This window comes from Medicago sativa, chromosome 2 (assembly GCF_051527215.1).
Source record: "Medicago sativa cultivar Bolivia chromosome 2, Bolivia_mono, whole genome shotgun sequence".
Taxonomy (NCBI): domain Eukaryota; kingdom Viridiplantae; phylum Streptophyta; class Magnoliopsida; order Fabales; family Fabaceae; genus Medicago; species Medicago sativa.
The window spans coordinates 74,564,951-74,581,722 of record NC_140750.1 but is presented as its reverse complement, the minus strand read 5'-3'; the positions used below and the strand labels follow the sequence as shown (position 1 = coordinate 74,581,722).

The window sequence follows — 16,772 nt, the reverse complement described above, 5'->3', positions numbered from 1 at the left end:
CTTCTCTATAGTTTTTTTTTTTTTTTATATAAAAAATTGAGCTTCATCACTGCATTTTTAGTTGTGCAATATACATGTTTTTATTCTTACTGCACTGTATTATACAAAAAATTATAATAACTACAAAAGTATTTTTTTTTTCTTAAAAAAGAATAGAAGAAGAAAATCGGTGATGCAATTTGTAAACACAAAGTCAACCTCATATATTAAATTGGACCTGATCTATATATGTGCCTTAACTTCAGCAGAATCAATACATGTGACAGTGTGACATTGTCACATTGAGGTGGTTGATCCATTCATAAAGCAATACTTCCACTTTGCTTCAATTTCTAATCTGAAAATCCTGAAAAAGACAATAAGAACTTAAAGTCGGTGCATTTAGGCCTGCCCAATCAATATTTTATATGATTCACTACCCCTAAAAATATAAACCCATCCCTACATCCCATGACAAGCAATTAAAGACGAGGCCTCAACCATCAAAACTTTCTATATATTCATTTACATTTAGCCTCAACCATCAATAATATAAACGCATATTATTGCCATATTGACACTTTACAAGTGAGTCAACCTCCAAAATTAAGAGCAAAATGACTGTAAGCAACCCTTTCTTTCATTCTTCATCTAATTTTTTTCCATGACTTTATCGATTATACATATAGATGAGGATTAAAATCGATGTTTCTTTAACTAATTCTCTACGCTTGATTCTTCATAGTGTAAAAAAATAAATTCGACACTCATTGATTAGTTCTTGATTAAAAACTTTGAGATACTCATGATCTTGGACAAAAGAAATTAACGTTTCTTTCTTTATCTTAATTTCTTTCAGATTACAGAGATGAGGGTGCACATGGATTGCCCTGGATGTGAAAACAAAGTGAAAACTGCACTTCAGAAAATGAAAGGTACCTTCATTTGCTTATTTTGTACATTTTCATCTCCCTTCCAAGCACAAGGTACAATCATAAATTAATAAGTAGAACACATTCAAAATACAATTGTCACTTGTTATAGCTAGATCAATATATTAATATTATTCATGACTCTAAAATAAAAAATTCTAATTATTTTCTCATTAATCAAGTTTATTGATCAAATTAGAGATGAATCTCACCTTTATTTTCTTTAAGTCCATGTCACGAAATCTAATTTCTTTAGTAGTGATCATATGATTTTTTGCTTTATTAATTCTATTGTGTATTTTTTTTATATGTATTTAAAGGTGTGGATGACATTGAAATAGACATGAAGTTACAAAAGGTGACTGTGAATGGATATGCTGATCAGAAGAAGGTTCTAAAAAGGGTTAGAAAAACTGGACTTAGGGCTGAGTTATGGCAGCTTCCTCACACAACAGAATCTCAAAGTCAATATTATCAACAACATCTTTGCAATGGCCCTATTCCCCATTATGCTTCACAACCTTCCTCATCTTATAACTACTATAAGCATGGTTATGATAGTAGTGATCCTAGCCATTATCACTATCCTTCTCAATCTTCAATCTTTGGCCATCAAACTGGTACAACTTTTAGTGATGATAATCCTCATGCTTGTTCTATTATGTGATCATTTCATGGTCAAACCAATAAAAACTTTATGCACTTTTTAATATAAAGTATGAATTGTCCTCGTGTATGGAGAATGCATAATATATGCAAGGTCCGGGGTTCGAATCCCAGCCGCCACCAAAAAATATAAAGTATGAATTGCTTTAATTTAAAACTTAAATTGTATGTAACAATGCAAGCTTTTTCGTCCCATTTTGGTTATTTATTTTAGTGACTACTATACACTTTTTTTCCTGTGTTCTATTCTTCTTACCCAATTTAACGTTGAAGTGTATATTGGAGTTGATGATACCTTTGAAGTCAACTAGTTTGAGAATGATTATTCAACTCTAAAATGATTTTCTTTATGATAAAAAATTGGAGATTGAGGATGTCATAAGATGTACCGTTTTCATTTATATGCTATGCTACTTAGCTAGTGAAACTTTTGAAGGATTTCAACATGTATTTTTCCATGTTTGCTTGCATCAAAATTGACCTACTAACTAGCCCTGACATTGAAGTATTAAAAATAAACTCACATAAGTAAAAAAATCTCAAATAACCTTGACTATTAGACATATATAACATAATTTCATGAATAAACCTGGCAATTTAGTTTGGAGAATTAGATAGAGGGATTGCCAAACTACAATGTCTTCTTACCAATAAATTTTGATGTTTAAGATACAAATGATAGCTTCTTACTTATATAACTACTAATTGATTGATTTAACAATAAATTCTTAGATGTCTTTTTTTAACTGCAAATAAAACTTCATTGAAAAACAATTCAAGCACAAGATGAATCCAGAGTTGACAAAAGGTTACAAGAGCAAGAACCAAAAAAAGCTACAATGGGTCCGAGGTAATAAAATAACACACCACCAATAAGGAAAACCAACCCACACCAACTCAAAGACTACAAAGAAGGTTTCCAAACAACATCCATGCCACTAAAAAGTAAACACAACTTGTATCAACAACATTCAAAAACCAAAGAAAAAGAAACCTCAAAGACCGAAAAACTAGAGTGAAATTGTCAAAACAAGTCTACATAACTACACCAACAGATGCACAAGATAACGGTGTTGCAATTGCCATATGGTTTATCTCCTCTTCCTGCAAGTCACAACACAAGAAGAAAATTAACCAGTGAGAAATCACACATGCTTTATTTAAGCAGCATGATAAATGCCAGTGATGCCAATGGAATAAAGTAGAAAATCAAGTATGATTAATGAATAACAAGACTTATCATAATTCTATGGTCTAACTCGAGAGTTTGACTGCCATGTGGACCAAGATACAGCGACACTTTATGTAGCTGTCTTAAGCAACAACTAAGACTAAACCACAATTAACATCAAGTCAACATTATAGCCATTTAGTTCTGCAAAGATTCCACAAAAAATAAAAAAACAAATGCATTAAGATGGTATATTTATATTTTGCTGTCCGAATAATATTTTTAGCTGCCTCAATCAAGTTATTTATCAAAAATTGATAGAAACAAAATAAATTATTTGATTGATGGATTTATCCGTCTTATTTTAACATTTTTAATATTTTGCAAATAACTTATTTGCTTACACCAACTAGAGATAATCTTGTGCGGAGACGGGTTCTTCAAGATGGTGCAAATGTTTGTGTTGGTGGCTGCGGTTTAGCGGATGCAGCGGTTCATCTTTTCTTGGGTTGCAGATTCTTCGGTGGTTTGTGGTCTCTCATTTGGTAGTGGTTAGGCATTTTCACGGTGGATCCTATTGAGTTACGAGACCTTTTTCTTCAGTTTGGCCAGTTGGCTGGTTTACCTTGTTCATCTCACTCATTCTTGAGGCTGATTTGGCTTGCTTCTATTTGGACTATTTGGAAGGAAATGAACAACCAGATTTCCAAAAATACGGTGACGGATTTACACATGCTTTTATGTGGTTGAAGGCAAACATGTTTTCTTTTGCTTTTGGCTATCATGACTGGTGGCGATACCTTCTCTTCTGTATGGGTTTAGCTATGTAATTTTTGTTTTATTGGCCCGCTCGTCGGGCGCCGTTGTTTTGGATTTCTGTGTTTGTATCTAACTTTGTTTTTCTTACTCTAGCACGCCTTGTGCGAGGTAGACCACTTTTGGTTTGTTAATATAATCCATTTTAACTTGTTAAAAAAATGATTTTTTACATAGTTAGTTATGGATGTATTGAACTCATTCAAGCGTCATCGAGCTCAAGTCGCTAAATACTCATAAATATTGTAAGTTATGTATTTTTTTACAACCGTTTAAGTTTACATTTTGCATGATTAAAATTTAATGTGATTTTTTTTCTTATTGAATAAGTTTAATGTTGAATATGTTTTTAGATCCTAATTTTTTTGTTTATATTTTCAAGTTTAATTCCTAAAAAAAATTCTTCAATATAAGTTTTTTTTACAGAGTTTAAATACGTAGACTAAAAGCACTTATTTGTTTTAAAATTTTATTAAAGTATGGGCTAAACTTGAATATATTTATGTAAATACTAAACTTAAAAAGTCGTACTTTTTAAATTTAATTTTTTTTAATATACAACCAACTTGTAAAAATTCTTCTAACTGCGTCACAATATACCAATAACATTATAATCCAAAAAAAAACTCTTTAAAAGAAAATCAAAGAACTTGTTCTTCAAACATAAATGTCAAACAAAGCTTGACAAATGAGGAATTATAAACCGGCGTTTAAAAAATGAATTATTAAGAGGAATTTAAATAATGGTAGGACTCATTTTCTACATTTTTTTGTATTTTCCTCTCGCCATTTTTTTCTCATACCAGAGCTTTGACAAAATTATTAATCGGCTTTTGAATGTAAGAAGAGATGTTACCTAAGATTTGACGGAACACGTGTCCACCAACAATTGGCTAAAAATCCATTCCAGTCAATGCCCTTACGTAGTCCGCTACGTCAACAAAGACCAAAAACATAAAAACAAAGAAAACGCAAGGACACATCCGTCTTTCACTTCCCACCCTTTTTCTACAGAACCTCGACCAAGAAGAAAAACGCAGTGAAAGATAGTGACAGAGTTCAGTGTTCGTGAAAGAGAGAGAGATTTCGCAATTCCCAAATTCACAAACCCTAATTTCTCTGAGATCGACCATGGCTTCTTCCAAGGATCGTGAAAACTTCGTCTACATCGCCAAGCTCGCTGAACAAGCTGAACGTTATGAAGGTTAGAGTTTCGATCATAAATTCTTGATCTTCATACTTGCTTATCAAATTTCGAATTTCAAACTTAATTTGACTAAATTCATCAACTTTATTTGATTTCACTTTCAAAGTCTCAAATTAATTATTTTTAATTTTTTTTGTTAGTGTTAGTGTTTATGGTTTACTGTTTCAATTAGGGTTACGAAATTAATTTAATTCTTCATTTTCTGATTATTTTTGATCATGTAGCTATTTCATAATTTTGTTACTGCATGTTTAAGATCAAGTATTTTTGTTGATCAAAGTGTTATTTTTGTTATTCATTGAAATCTGATCAGATTTGAAGTTTGATTCATTTTTAAAAAAGTAATTTTTTTTTTTGCTGACAGAGATGGTGGATTCGATGAAGAATGTTGCGAACCTAGATGTGGAACTGACTGTTGAAGAAAGGAATTTGCTGTCTGTTGGTTATAAGAATGTGATTGGTGCTCGCAGAGCCTCATGGAGGATTCTGTCTTCCATTGAGCAAAAGGAGGAGACTAAAGGAAATGATGTGAATGCGAAACGGATTAAGGAGTATAGAAACAAGGTTGAAACTGAGCTGACAAACATCTGTAATGATGTTATGAGAGTGATTGATGAACATCTTATACCTTCGGCTACAGCTGGTGAATCAACTGTGTTTTACTATAAGATGTAAGCAGTCATGTTTTATTCTCTACTATGGATTTTAGTGTTATGTTTCTGTTGTTTTGCACAAGTTGATTGTGGGATGTTTGAATGTTCTGCTTGCAGGAAAGGAGATTATTATCGTTACCTTGCGGAATTTAAGTCTGGTAATGAGAAGAAGGAGGCTGGTGATCAGTCAATGAAAGCATATGAGGTGAGATTTATATTTATCTTGTTTTTGCAGTTTATATGTTATTTGCACCTGGGTAGATCTCATGGGTGATTTGTTTTCTGAGATTGTTAAAAACATTATTGATCACTATTAGCAATTGTTGTAAAAGGATTCTTCTGCTCTTTATTTTTAATTTGTTGAGTTCTTTTTTTCATCTTTCCTGAAAATTTCATGTCTTTGATTGAGAAAAAAATTGTTCAAATGATTTCTGTACTGCTACTAATTGTAGAATCCAACAATGGGTTTATTCACAATTATATACCATATAAATTTTTTTAGGTGTCTTGTGGTAATCTTCAGAAATCTGCAGCCAAAACAAGTTATTTGGAACTTGCAAATTTGCAATCTATTTGACGACTTTGTGTTTACTCTTATTTCATATGCATATGAAGTTTGCAATTAAATCATTGGTAATTGAGTCCTGCTGCATTGTTTTTCCCTTTTATCCCCTGTTTGCCCCCTTGCATGTTATAGTTTCTTTTATTAAAAACAGGATTGATTACTGGAATTGGAGAACTTTGTTGCAGTACCTCAGCCATTTTATGCTGCATATATTGCTCTTTCATTAGTATTCCTCTGTACCATGTATTGATGGTTCTTCCGTCTATTGTTATATATCTGATGTGATTAAGTTTTTTGGGCTTGCTAAATATAACGTGTGATTGTTCCTTTCCTAGCTTTCATCCATATTTTCATTTTTATGTACTTCTGTTCTATTTTATACCATGTTAATTTTCTTCTAGTATTTTTTTTTACTCAAAATTTTCTTCTAGTAGCATTACATTAACTATTGTCATTTTGAAAGAGCTGTTAGTCATAGGAGTTTCCTATTCAGAATACTTTGTTTTATCTTTTTATCTCCTACTTAAAACTTCTTGATTTCTATATTGCAGTCTGCTACCACTGCAGCAGAGGCTGAATTACCCCCCACTCATCCCATTCGATTGGGTCTGGCTTTGAATTTCTCAGTTTTCTATTATGAGATCTTGAATTCACCAGAAAGGTTTGTGATTTGATTTTGTAACCCGGTTTTTGATTAAAATTGATAGTGTGTTTGACGGGGGAGAACATATTTTCCTTTTTCCAGAGCCTGCCATCTTGCAAAGCAGGCTTTTGATGAAGCTATTTCAGAGCTCGACACCTTGAATGAGGAGTCCTACAAAGATAGTACATTGATCATGCAACTTCTCAGGGACAACCTGACTCTCTGGACTTCTGACATCCCAGAAGATGGAGGTAATTATTAATAGGAGACTTGCAAAATATTTCAATAGCTCTATTAAGATGTTTTACAGGAGTAAGGGATTCCGTAGGATATCGTAAGGGCTAGCAGTCATTTACAGTTAGATAATAACCCTCAAATTATCCAACATGTGCAAGTGCAAAGAATTTGAGCACAAAATAGAAATGCACCTTCATCTTTATATGCTTTTACACGTCAAATAATGATTGGAATGACTAATGGCTGGTGTGGTAGATTGTGTCTAGCTAAAGATTTTTTGTGAAACTGAGAATCTGAGATGTAAGATGCTTAACCTATATATGAAGTCACCTAGACAGTGAGATTTAATGCTGAACATAAATTGTGGTAGTTATTCTTTTTGGTTGTCCTTTTTCTATGGATGTTTACCGAATTTTTCTGACTTCCTGCTACAGAAGAGAACCAGAAAGCAAATGGCACTGCCAAGCTTGGTGGAGGCGACGATGCAGAGGTGAGTAGTTCTTCAAACTTGGTAGCTGCAATTTATTTTCGTCTGATTGCTTTAATTTATTCATTTCATTATTTTTTTTAATACAGTGAGGCTAATGGTTGGCGGGAACTTCCTTAGGATTTGATGTATGTGTTTGGGCATGAGACATTAGGGCTGGTTTCTTATTTGTGTACTAGTTAGAATTAGGGTTCCATTGTTTCCTCTATGTCTGTTTCTTGTTAATTGCTCATACTTCCCCATAGAGGAAAAGAAAAACTCCATTTGTGCTATATTTTGTTGATGTTTTTATCTGTGTGGTGTCATGAAATGGCCTGTTTCACTCCTAAGCACCTCCTTCTGTCTGTGGGAGATTGATTTTATGAGGATTGTTCTTGGTGTATTTCTTTTTCCAATGAAATGCTTCACCTTTATATGGAGAAACTATTATCTTGGAGATTAATCAGGCAACTATAATTCTATTATGACTGAAACAAAGCCGCTTGAGTGCGGAAAACTGAATTAAGTGGCCTGAATGCTGAGTACTTCACGTAATAATAATTGTGAAAGAGCTTTCGAAAAAAGTCTGAATAATAAATAAACGCGCAAACTAGTTTTATAGTTAGAATGAGATGATTTTCATGACCATAATTCATACGTACAAATCACTGTTTTTGAAAGTGAAGGAGAGGTTGTCTCGTATTTGTTTTCGATGACAGAAGAGTGACGGGATGAGTTTAAATAAAAGTGATGAATGAAAAATGGTTCAAAGTTGCGTGATTGATGCCTTTGTATGAGCCGAAGTTTTGCGAAATTATTTTAACACGGACATGAATTTGTTCTCATTTTGTTTTACCTACGAGCACATGGAGACTGGAGGGTACACAAAAGGAATATTTCTAAAATAGGTTTTAAAATTGCATTATTGAAATTGACATTGCATTTTAAATTTAAAAATATTGTAAGTCATTAAGTCAATGAAAATATGGCAATTAACACATTCTAATTTTTTTGAAGGAACAAATTATTCTAACTGACTATTTTTTTTTTCCCCGTCAAGTAGTCTAATGACTAGAATTAAATAAGTGGAGTGTTTGAGTTTAAATTTTGGTCGCTGTATGTATGAAATAATATCTTTGCTAACTGAGTTAAGCTTACGGGGGACTCTAACTTGACATCACGTGATTTGTTATTACGTGCACTCAAATATTAGAAAAAAAATGTTAATTATTTTGTTAGCATTAATAAATATCTTATACAAATTTGTATTTTTTTTCATTAAACAAGAGGAGTCAAAGTGCTCTTCCTCTAAAATAAATAAATCGAGGATACAATCTTATACAAAAATGGTTTTACAAAAAGATAATAAACCTTTTCTTAATATTCATTGAAGACAATACACTATTTTCTAATATATGTGAAATGTACAATTTGCATATAAAAATGGGACAAATGGATTATTTCATAAACAAAAATTAAATGATAATGTTGTTATGCAAAGGGTTTGGATTCTCTAAATAACTGACCCATTTCAATTTTCAATACAACTTTCATCATTCCCAATACAATATAACACTATATAATACTACTTTTATCATTCCCAATACAACATATCCCACTTTCCCCTTTATTTATACATTTTTCTTAATATGTATGAAAAACAAAATTGTGTCAATTAAATTGGGACGGAGGCAGTAGTAACTATGTAACATTCTTAATGATTATTTATATATGAGTCACGAGAGGGTAACATGAAGGCACGAGCGGCATGATGTAATTTTGACAAAACATTATTGTGGTGTGACTCTGATGTGTGGAACTGGAATGTAATTCCGTGAAGAATAAAGCCTCAAACTCTTGCTTGTCTTGGATGGAATATTCACAAGAACATGCTGCTTTGTGACGCTAACGCTATATCAAACCAACGATCACACAAAATTTATGTTTGATGTCATGTCATAGAGATCACATAGACATAGAGAGCACCAAACTTTAGATTTTTAGACTACCATTCATCTATTTTTCTAACCAACCAATTGCAATCTGTTATTGTTCCATTGGAGTGCAACAATTTCTTTTACTATATCAAAAACCTTTGGTGCTACCATGAGCTGCTGTTGTGAGTTTCAACTTCAAGGTTGCAACAATGACGCCAATATTGTGGCTGTCATTTTTGACTTAGATGGCACACTTTTGGATACTGGTATTTTAATTATTTCATGTCATTTTTTTCAATCATTGTCTGTGTGAAATTTTGTTTTTTGGTTTTTTTTTCTGAATATTGATTACATTTGTGTTGATGATTGGTGTGCAGAAAGGGCTACAAGGGGTGTATTGAGTGAGTTTTTGGGAAAGTATGGAAAGGAACTTAATAGAGAAAGGGAAGAAAACAAGAGGCTAGGGTTGACACAGAAGGAATCAGCAGCTTTTATTGTTAGGGACTATCAACTCCCATTAACACCTGACCAATTTATCAAAGAAATCAATCCTCTTTATATTGAAAGGTAACACTTCGTACTTTTTTTTTCATACCTTAATAATAGAACTATCTCTGTAACAGACCAAAGTTTCAATTCCATTTGGAAAGTGAACTGAATGGAATAGATTATAACATTTTTTTTAGTAGATAGACGGTATAACAATAACCACTTGAAAACTCACATACACACAAGTGGGAGATCTCTGGTTTGAACCATAGCCTAACAATTTCGACATTTGTCAATTGAGGTAGGACTTATGAACAAATTATAACATTTTTATTCCATTTTTAACTTTATTAAAAAAAACACACGATTGTATACTATTCTCTTTTCTCATTATTTTCCATTGCCTGTTTTACTCATTAATAAGGATCTATGAAGCACGGATATGGACACGGACACCGGACACGACACGGACACTGACACGCCGACACAACTAATAATTTGAAAAAATCACATAATTCAGTGTAATTACAAGTGTCGGTGTCGGACACGACACATGTCCGACACTGGGACACGCCTAGTCCGAGGAGTGTCCGTGCTTTGTAGATAAGGATTAATAAGTGTCCTTAAGAAACTTGTTGAGGAAATCAAAAGTGGTAGTTTTACACCACTTTCCAGCTTAATATTTCTATTTTTGTTTTCTTAACCATTGCCTTAAGGACATTCTTTAGCATTTCCCTAAATATATATAGTCATGGATGGTTTGAATGCAACATAATAATAACTGCAACATAAAGCTAGGAGGTGAAACTGATATGAGATCATATCAGGTATGTAATTGAAGATTGAACATGGTTCAAAACTGCTTTTGTAATACACACAACACTACATTGTTAGTTTGCTAAAAAATATGTTAACTGTAGTTACTCAGAAAGGTGGTTGGTTTATTTTGATTTCTGAACCTGTTTTTTAAGCAAATGACCATAGTTTCTGTCAACAGCAAAAAAAACTAAAGTCAAGAAATCTTATTTGAATTGTTATCACTTTCACTTAAAGATTCTCCTTTTCAATTCACCAATTGGTTTAGGTGGAGAGATGCCAAAGCATTGCCTGGTGCTAATCGAATTATCAAACATCTCGCAAAAAATCGTGTGCCAATGGCTCTTGCTTCAAACTCCTCGACAGAATACATATATGCGAAAATTTCTCATCATAAAGGTATTTTCCTGTTGGCTACCTATTTGATGTTCATCAACGAGTTTCTGTTTTATGTCTTTTTTATTTCAAGGAGAACGACAGATCAACTTTTTATTCTAGTTATTACCTCTGAATACGTTACTGAAAAGTAAATTATATGTAGCTGCACAAATATCAAATTAACTAAGCTTGAGTTATGTGTTTTTCTACTTAATGTTTTGTAACCAATTAATTGATTAGGCTAATTTCAGCTTAAGATTAATAGGCTGAAACTACTTGACATGTAGTTTCCTACTTAAAATTTTATATTTGATGCTTAATAAAATTGGTTTTTGTAGGTTGGAAAGAAAGCTTCTCGGTAATTCTAGGAAACGACCAGGTTAAATTTGGGAAGCCTGCTCCAGATTTGTAAGATTATCTGCTATAAGTAATGTCCATGATTTCACTTATAAATGGAGTTTTAAACTTTAACCTTCCAAATACTATCTTTTAGGAAACAATATTTAGATCTATGGCAATGAGTATCTGTAACCTACCAACCTTTTTACAGTAGAGAAAAAGTCTCCCCTATTCCAAGCAGGTTTTAAATTGCGGACAGTGTCACGTGATGCGATCGCAGTATTACGATTGTGGTAGTGTCTCTGACCTCATCAGCCCGCAGTATTACAAGCTTCTAACCAAGTCTAATTGTTACAGATTTCAAGAAGCTGCCAAGAGAATGGGTGTGCAAGCAGTTAACTGTCTTGTGATTGAGGATTCCTTGTAAGTCTCCCATATTTCTTATTGTGCAGCCACTTGAATTTCTTCCATGTAAATCATATTTGTATCATATAACTTATTTACTGTAATGTGCATTAACAGGGTTGGTGTCAGGGCAGCTACAGCTGCAAAAACGAAGGTAGTTGCCGTACCGTCTCGAGGCGAATCGGATTGTTGTAAACTGGCAAATGTTACTCTTAATTCACTTTTAGAGTTTCAACCTGAGATATGGGGCCTTCCGCCTTTTGATGATTGTAATGAACCTATTTATTAGTTCATAAGTATGTTGATGAATTTCTATAAATAATGTGCTCTCTTATCTTAATATTTTTTCAAATTAATATTGGCAGGGATAAGTAACACATTGCCAATTGAGCCAATTCATCTGAGTGGTTTGTATGCTACTGGATCTCTCTTTGGAACCACAGGTTTTTGAAACTCCCAACTTTCACATGTCATTCATAAATTTAGTAACATGAACAAAACAATTTAGGCCTTTATTGATTAATTTTAACAAATTCAAAGTGGCCGACACAACCTTCGGTCAATGTTTTAAAAATCAACTGTCAAGACCTCTAGGTCATGATGGTTCAGCTGCCTTAAACCGTTCAAATTGGAAACTGCGATAGAACCATCAAAATAACCGAACCGTTCAAACTAGACCTCTAGGTCAAGGTTTAACCGGTTGAACCGTCCTGTTTGGTTTTTAAAACACTGTTTGATCTCTTTAAATTTCATTTTTTAAAAGTTTAACATGGTACTATCAATCTAACAAAATTGAATTTCTGAATCTAGAGAATGCAACATTTGCTATTCCTGATCAAGTTGTTGGGATTTACTTTGGTTGGGCCAAAGTTGATTCAGATAGGAAGTTCAAGATATTGTCTAGCATTAATTTGGACTTCTCCAGTGTTACCTACAAAAAAATAGTGAGTTAGTCAATTATATAACTCAACAATTCCTTCATTTATTCTTTGATGATGCATAATATCTATTGTTAGCAAGTCACTACATAGTGCAAAGTGAATATTGTCAACCAGTGTGATTAACAAATTAATGGTGGATATTATATGTACATACATAATAAATCTTGAATATGGTAAATATTAACTGATTAATGCACATTATGGGGACACATTTTGCAGGATGTTTGGCTTATTGATGCAAACACTGACCTTACATCTGAGCAGAAGATGCAAATCTGTCTTGTTGGCTACGTAAGATCATGGGATAACAAGGTAATGGTGATATTTAGATGGAAAGGTCTAAGTAAGAAACTTTTTTTCTTAAACTGAAAAACAATATTTTGATGGAAGGATCTGACTAGTGACTAGGAAAAACAAGATGAGTAAAGATGAATTAGACAGTATTTTCAAAAAGAGTTTAATTTTGATACAATGTCTGTGTAAAAAGTTTTACATTGTCATCAAATTACAACTAATCATATATGCAACGTTAGATGTAATTGCGTTGAACATCAACATTTTTAATGATCTAACTGTTATGATTGATCAATGGTGTAAAAAATCTTTACACTCATAGTAAGTATGAACTAAATCATTTAACAAACATGAATGATGTTGGTAACAATGAATTTTATTTTCCTGAAATAAGATCATAAGTTGTGGGTTGAAAAATAGTCCATACTCAATGTCAATGATACCTATTGGTAGTATCTTATTTGTGTCTTTAACTTAATCTAGCTGCATGAACAGAAACTTGGGTCAATGGAAATGGATAAACTTGAAGAATACAAGTCAACTGCTAAAGCTTCACTAGATTTGCCATCATTCAGCAATTTTTGATAGAAAAGGCTTTGCATGGAGGAGACAATAAAGTGGCCTAATTACAATTAAGAAGATGGAATAATGATGATTTTTTTTTTTTTGCACCTTTCATTCATAATAAAATGAAATTAATTGTATAAAGTGAGATATCCATGACAATTGACAATGACATGATTTATTAGGCAATGCCATTGCCTGCAATAGTTGGTAAAATATTGCCAAAAAATTGATGATTTTGCAATCAATTGTTGTTCATCATCTTGCATATTGGGTGGAAATATATTAGCATATATACATATGAAGATCTGCTGCAATCACTATACTTCCACTTATTTAAGAATTTATCATTTAAAGCAAGTTTGGTACACCTTTAAAGATGAAAAAAAATATCATGAGGAGGTTTTTAATATGTTATTTGTATAGAACTCGTTGAAGTTCATTAATCACCTGATTTTAACTACTTTTTTTTTTTGGCACAATTCAACCACTTATTTTTAAATGGATACCTTAACTAAATGGTCATGTGTTCGGTCTCGAGCTATATATGGAGAAAATATGAATGAAAGAAAAAAGTCATTATGTATGTTCAACAAATTCTCTTTTCTCTAACGGATATTAGTCATGGATAAACTTTAATGAATAACTCCAACCTATGTTTATATAAAAAAAAATAGAACTTATTTATGTTTTGCCAAACTCTCTGTAACCAATAGTACTACAATTCCATTTTCAGTTCAATTACATAAACAAACAAAAACAAACTTTTCGATAATGATACACCCCCACCTTTGGTGTGTTCTCCTTAGTTTGCGTTGGTTGTTCACTTCGGTTTTCTTGTCGTCTTAAACATCTCATTGTGTGGTCAGCATTTTCGGAAAGTCACATCCACGTCCTACAAATTTTGTGTAATATAAAAGGTCTTACGTCTTAAAAACATATTTTAATAACATATCTTAAGGAACCTAAAAGTAAAAAAAAAAATTGCTTTGAAATTTAGATGAAAAATGCAAGTGATTTTTGAAATAACGGAGTTATATGAGATTCATTAGAAAATCCAAGATCAAATATACAACGTCGAGCATCGGAGAGTAGACGCACAATCCCTATTTGAGGGTGTTGGGCGCCAGATTGTGGGCGCTAGGCGCCTTAGTTCTGATGTTTGTGGCCACTAGGCGTCCTTTATGTGTGCTACCCGTAATCTAGGCTGGGCAGTATGAAACTTGTATTTGTTTTTTTGTTGTTGCGATTTTCTCATATTTCTAAGTTTCCATGGTTGTATCTCTTCGTAGATTTGATTAAGATCTTTCATTGTCGCTATTGACTAAAAGTGAACAAACACAACTTTTGATTCAAAAATATATTTTTTTTGACAAGATTTGATTCAAAAATATGATCATGCATGATTGTGACCCTTGATGAAAGTTTACTTTTCATGTGTCTAATATTATAAAACACCATTCTTACACATCAAATTTGTCAAAAAAAAAATAAAAATTCTTACACATCAGAAATGACACGAATTTGGTGTGAATTGGTCAATTGGATATCCTTGTATACAACTCCATAGACTAATCTTATCTAATTTCCACTAATATTTTTAAAAGATCTATATTTTTTTTAGTATGAATTGTGTATTCTCGATACGCAACAGCATAGACTAATCTTTGAGCCAAATAAATCGACAAAGGTCTAATCTAGTATCATAAACATTTTTATACATCAAACTATGACACCAACATTGCGTTCCAATGTCATTTCATACTTTTTTTATTCTCTGAATTATTAAAATCAAATTTATTTCAAAAAAATTAAAATCAAACTAGTGGGGCATATGGCACAAATCTACAATATCTAGATCCATTGTCCATGCCTAGCAAAGCCAAACTGGACGGCACATACAAAGAAATTTACTTCGATCTCTACCAAGCACAAACATTGTCCCTCATTACCTCTATCACCTTAACTAAAATCTATATATAAACACACAAAGAAAACCTCTTCAACCAACTAACACATCCCAAAGAAAAACACAACAGTTTCTCTTTTAAGATATCATCAACAACATTATCATGGCAGAAAGAGAAGGAGCCATTGTGAAGAAAGGACATGATGAATGTCTAAAAACGGCTCTTTCTCTTCTCCAAGAATTTGAACTACCAGAAGGGCTTCTCCCTCTTGCTGATATTATCGAAATCGGATACGTGAAAGCAACTGGTTTCATCTGGATTGTTCAGAAGAAGAAAGTGGAGCATAAATTCAATATGATTAGCAAGCTTGTGAGCTATGATACTGAGATAACAGGTTATATTTCAAAGAAGAAGATTAAGAAACTTAAAGGTGTGAAAGCTAAGGAACTCATGTTATGGCCTCCTGTTAATGAGATTACTGTTGATGAACAACCAACTGGGAAGATTCATTTCAAGAGTCTTGCTGGTATCACCAAGACTTTCCCTGTTGAAGCTTTTGCTGCTGGCCAGTAATCATACATCATATTATATATTTATATGAATTAATTAATGTTATGGGTATCTACCAAGCCTATATAGATGTTTGGTATAGAATAAAAGAATAATAGCTTTCTTTCTGTTTTATTTGATGTAAGGATTAAATTCATGCTTTATATGATATAGTAAAGGGATTTGGATTTAAATACGTACTTTTATTTTGTGTTATATGTGCACCATACACCACACACTTGTGCAGGTTAACTTCATAGTTAAAAGGAGTGGATGTATATATTCTTATGTGATTTAACTAAGACACTATACTATACGATACTCCTAAAAATTAAAATGAACCGAGATTTGCTGCACTTAGTGACCGTACCCATTCAGGAAATTAATGACCTCCGATCGAGATCGGATAATTCAAATCTCAAACTTGGTAGTTTCAATTTTAGAAAATTAATCTAAACCATCTAATCTAGATTGGACAGTCACCCAGTCAGTAACTACGTGAATGCGTGTCAGGGGCGGATCCAGACTTTTGGTTTACGCAGGGCTAAATTTTCAAAGAAAAAAATAATTCAAACTATATTAAAAATAAGAAATAACATTGTTTAATACAATACATTACAATGAAAATCTTGTCTCATATCCATTTGTTAAAAATGAGCTAAAATGACATCGTTGCTGATTGTTAAAAGAACATCTCTTTCTATATAAATTACAAGACGGTCATTTAGCCACTGATCATCCATTTTGTTGCATAAACAACTTTCATTACTAAAAAAACACATTAACACTTGCCGTTGTTACCGATAAGAGCAAAG

At 32.6% G+C, this 16,772-nt stretch overlaps 4 protein-coding genes across 6 annotated transcripts; all 4 read left to right on the top strand.

Annotated features, from left to right (window-relative positions):
• The first annotated feature begins 464 nt into the window (after positions 1-464).
• Positions 465-1,821, top strand: LOC146950681 (Heavy metal transport/detoxification superfamily protein). The gene is made up of 3 exons (XM_085746658.1): positions 465-602; positions 839-914; positions 1,232-1,821. The coding sequence occupies exons 1-3, from the start codon at positions 597-599 to the stop codon at positions 1,576-1,578; spliced, it is 429 nt and encodes a 142-aa protein (XP_085602784.1). The 5' UTR covers positions 465-596; the 3' UTR covers positions 1,579-1,821.
• Positions 1,822-4,600: 2,779 nt separating this feature from the next.
• Positions 4,601-7,779, top strand: LOC146950680 (14-3-3-like protein B). Its single transcript, XM_085746657.1, has 7 exons — positions 4,601-4,768; positions 5,136-5,442; positions 5,542-5,629; positions 6,541-6,650; positions 6,735-6,883; positions 7,304-7,359; positions 7,446-7,779. The coding sequence occupies exons 1-7, from the start codon at positions 4,696-4,698 to the stop codon at positions 7,446-7,448; spliced, it is 786 nt and encodes a 261-aa protein (XP_085602783.1). The 5' UTR covers positions 4,601-4,695; the 3' UTR covers positions 7,449-7,779.
• Positions 7,780-9,276: 1,497 nt separating this feature from the next.
• Positions 9,277-16,151, top strand: LOC146950678 (bifunctional riboflavin kinase/FMN phosphatase-like). 3 transcript variants are annotated; one of them, XM_085746655.1, is made up of 10 exons: positions 9,277-9,538; positions 9,650-9,839; positions 10,846-10,976; positions 11,294-11,363; positions 11,652-11,717; positions 11,817-11,968; positions 12,065-12,142; positions 12,510-12,643; positions 12,860-12,952; positions 13,430-16,151. In XM_085746655.1, exons 1-10 carry the CDS (start codon positions 9,442-9,444, stop codon positions 13,517-13,519), a joined length of 1,101 nt encoding a protein of 366 aa, XP_085602781.1. In that variant the 5' UTR covers positions 9,277-9,441; the 3' UTR covers positions 13,520-16,151. The 3 variants fall into 3 exon arrangements, with proteins under 3 accessions (XP_085602781.1, XP_085602780.1, XP_085602782.1); XM_085746654.1 differs by having other exon boundaries at positions 13,418-16,151; XM_085746656.1 differs by lacking the exon at positions 11,652-11,717 and having other exon boundaries at positions 13,418-16,151.
• Positions 15,571-16,151, top strand: LOC146950679 (uncharacterized). Its single transcript, XM_085746659.1, has one exon. It carries the CDS (start codon positions 15,571-15,573, stop codon positions 15,979-15,981), a length of 411 nt encoding a protein of 136 aa, XP_085602785.1. The 3' UTR covers positions 15,982-16,151.
• Positions 16,152-16,772: the final 621 nt, after the last annotated feature.